Source organism: Rutidosis leptorrhynchoides, chromosome 2 (genome assembly GCF_046630445.1).
Source record: "Rutidosis leptorrhynchoides isolate AG116_Rl617_1_P2 chromosome 2, CSIRO_AGI_Rlap_v1, whole genome shotgun sequence".
NCBI lineage: Eukaryota > Viridiplantae > Streptophyta > Magnoliopsida > Asterales > Asteraceae > Rutidosis > Rutidosis leptorrhynchoides.
In genome coordinates, this window is record NC_092334.1 from 221,873,699 (window position 1) to 221,876,850 (window position 3,152).

Consider the following 3,152-nt stretch of genomic DNA (forward strand, 5'->3'; position numbering starts at 1 on the left):
TGGGCCTGACAAACCTCATCCTGACTATGGGATGCTTTAGTACTTCGAGGTTATTTTAAACACACCTGATCTGGTGTACTTCAGAGGGTAAAACATGAACGTTAAGGCTTGTTACCGGATGCCTACAACTTATAGAATACTTTTATACACTTGCGAGTGTACATATATTTATAAACGGAAATCTTGTGGTCTATTAATATATTGAAATGATTGTTATGATAAACCTATAAACTCACCAACTTTTTGGTTGACACTTTAAAGCATGTTTATTCTCAGGTATTAAAGAAATCTTCCGCTGTGCATTAGCTCACTTTAAGGATATTACTTGGAGTCATTCATGGCATATTTTGAAAGACGTTGCATTCGAGTCATTGAGTTCATCAAGATTATTATTAAGTCAATTATAGTTGGATATATTATGAAATGGTGTGCATACCGTCAATTTTCGTTGTAAAGAAAGTTTGTCTTTTAAAAACGAATGCAATGTTTGTAAAATGTATCATATAGAGGTCAAATACCTCGCGATGTAATCAACTATTGTGAATCGTTTATAATGTATATGAACGGGTCCTTTCAATCATAATGTTTTTATGCTATTTATATGTCATAAAAACTGATAAATCTGTTGGAAAAATTCTGTTTATAGAATAAGTAATGTTCCGTTTAGCGTGTTGCGCTCAGGTGTTTTGCGGCTTATAAAATACACTTGAATTTAATTTTTCTGCTTTCAAAATATAAATGGATTTATGCCTTTGTGATAAACCATTCTGTATGTCATGACATTATGAGATCTTTATTTTTGCCTAGGTGCCCTCTAGCGAAGTAAACACTTTACGCTAGCCGATCCCTTGCATCTATAATGTTGACACAAGAGCCTCTACCATCGGGGGTGTAAAAATGCCTTGCCTTATGTGGGTAGGTATGAATGCAATGTTCTACATTCGTAACGCGTATCGCTTTGCGTGAGAAAAGATAAAATTTTATTGATATTTCATTGCCGCATATACAATATTTTTTGCAACATCTTCCTACGGGGTGATCAATGCCAATCAGAAAACTACAAAAATTGCATTGTGCTTTTGTCTGAACTGAGGAAAATTAAAAAACATGGTAAACAAACTGTTCTGTACGAATCAACAAGCTATTCTGCACAAATGATGGTAATATAATGTCTTCCGTGCAGCGTGTTGCGTTGTGCGTTTAATGCTCTCACTTTTTGGGCGGTTTGAAATACCCATTCACATCGTTTCTGTTAAAAAAAACTGTCTTGACATCCCTCCTTGAACAAAATTTTCCTGAGCTTCATAAACAACTAATTTTTCCCTTGCCGGTCCAACGTATTCAGAGTGTATCACTGCTACACCATTTAGTGTTGGGAACCGCAATTCTGCCTGAAGTGTAGATGTGATTGCTCTAAATTTGCAAAGCATTCACCTACCAAACAAAGCATTGAATCTGGACCTGCCATCAAGAATCTTAAAGTCCACAATTTCTATTCGGACTAAAGGGTGTATTCCCATTGTTACATCCATCTTCACTTTACCAACTGCCCTCATTGATTCTCCCGTGATGCCAGCAATCTTCAAGTTCGTGTAGCGAAGCCTATCCTTTACGCTGAACGGATACGCTTTGAAACAATGCAAATATAAAATATCCGCTTTACTACCTGTATCAGTATATATTCGAGTGATGTTTCTATTTGCAATTACAACTGAGATAACTATATGTTCCTCTGATAGACGTCAATTTGGAATGGTGTAAAATATGATTGGAGCATTCATCCACCTCTCCGTCCTGCATTCTCCGTCTGTTTCATTTTCTTCCACATCATTCCATATAACCTTGATGTGCATTTTAGGGGTTGGATCCCTTTCATCATTTCTTTCTTCCCTTCTTTTCTAATCACGCCGTCCCCCGTGATGTACTTTTCCTTGCCAAACAAAACGTTTGTTTGGATCATTTCTCCTGTACTTTTTCCCTGGTAAAAGATGGTTTAACTCCCCAGCTTTAATCTTTGCGATGATTTCCCTCATCAACGACTTACAGTTATCAGTATCGTGTCCATATGTTTCGTGGAAATCACACCACTTGTCACTCTGTGGTCCCTGACGCTCTTTCATTAGTGGTGGAGGGTGAAATGTTTCCTTAACCCATTCTGTGAACAAGATCTCTTTTGGAGTTTTAGTTGAAGCAATGATAAGTGGATGTCTGTCTAATGGCTTTCGCTGGTGATTGTTGTCATTTGGATGATTATTCCCCTCCAACTGTGTTGATGCTTCTAATAATTGTTCTCATACCCACGTTGTCTCTGATAATTGTCATTCCTATTTCGTTCTTTGCCTTGCTGCCTAAAGTTTCTTTGATAATTATCTACTCTTGAATATCCCATTTCTCCTGCTCTTAAGTGTTTCTGAGCAATAACCAATGCATGATGCAATGTTTTTGGTACATCATAACACAAAACTTGAACCATTCGTGCAAAACATCGCTGATCAAGACAAAATATAAACCCTGAAACAAGCTGAGATTCTGGTATGTCTGGTATCTTTTGACACTCAATAGTATAACGCTTCATGAAATCACTCAGTGATTCATTCTGGTGCATTGTTATCTCATGTGCATCAAGATGTGACAACGTACAGCTTCTCAAGCTTTGATATTGCATCACAAAGTTTTCCCTTAAATCAAGGAAACTAGTAATACTCCTTGGTGGCAAACTAGTAAACCACTCTCTCGCCATATTCTGCAGTACCATTGAAAACATATGGCACGCAGTTTCATCCTCCCAATGCTGTAATCTCATAACACCTTAAAACATGGTGAGAAAGTCTTCTGGATCTGTTGTGCCATCATAAACACCGATAGATGGAATTCCCAAATTTTTTGGTATTGGATAATCTGCAATTCGAGGGATAAAACACTGTGTTAACTCTGCCATTACTGGCGGTTTGATAGCTTCATCTCCAGTAATCAAAGCAAATAAATTATCTACAGCCGTTGCACGGATGGCTGGTTGTGCTAATTTCTTCTTATATCGTCATGGTGCCGTCTTGGTCAAAATTCCATCCAGTAACTTTCCTTCCATTTCCTCAGTCATAAAGATTGAATAAAACCTTCATCATTGTGTTGATTCTCAGTATCATCAACCAAAG

At 37.4% G+C, this 3,152-nt stretch overlaps 1 protein-coding gene across 1 annotated transcript; it reads right to left on the reverse strand.

The window, feature by feature from the left end:
• Window positions 1-1,898: 1,898 nt before the first annotated feature.
• LOC139888565 (uncharacterized) lies at window positions 1,899-2,740 on the reverse strand. The gene is made up of 3 exons (XM_071871568.1): window positions 2,641-2,740; window positions 2,341-2,538; window positions 1,899-2,278 (listed from the first exon to the last, which is right to left on the reverse strand). The coding sequence occupies exons 1-3, from the start codon at window positions 2,738-2,740 to the stop codon at window positions 1,899-1,901; spliced, it is 678 nt and encodes a 225-aa protein (XP_071727669.1).
• Between the last annotated feature and the right edge of the window lie 412 nt (window positions 2,741-3,152).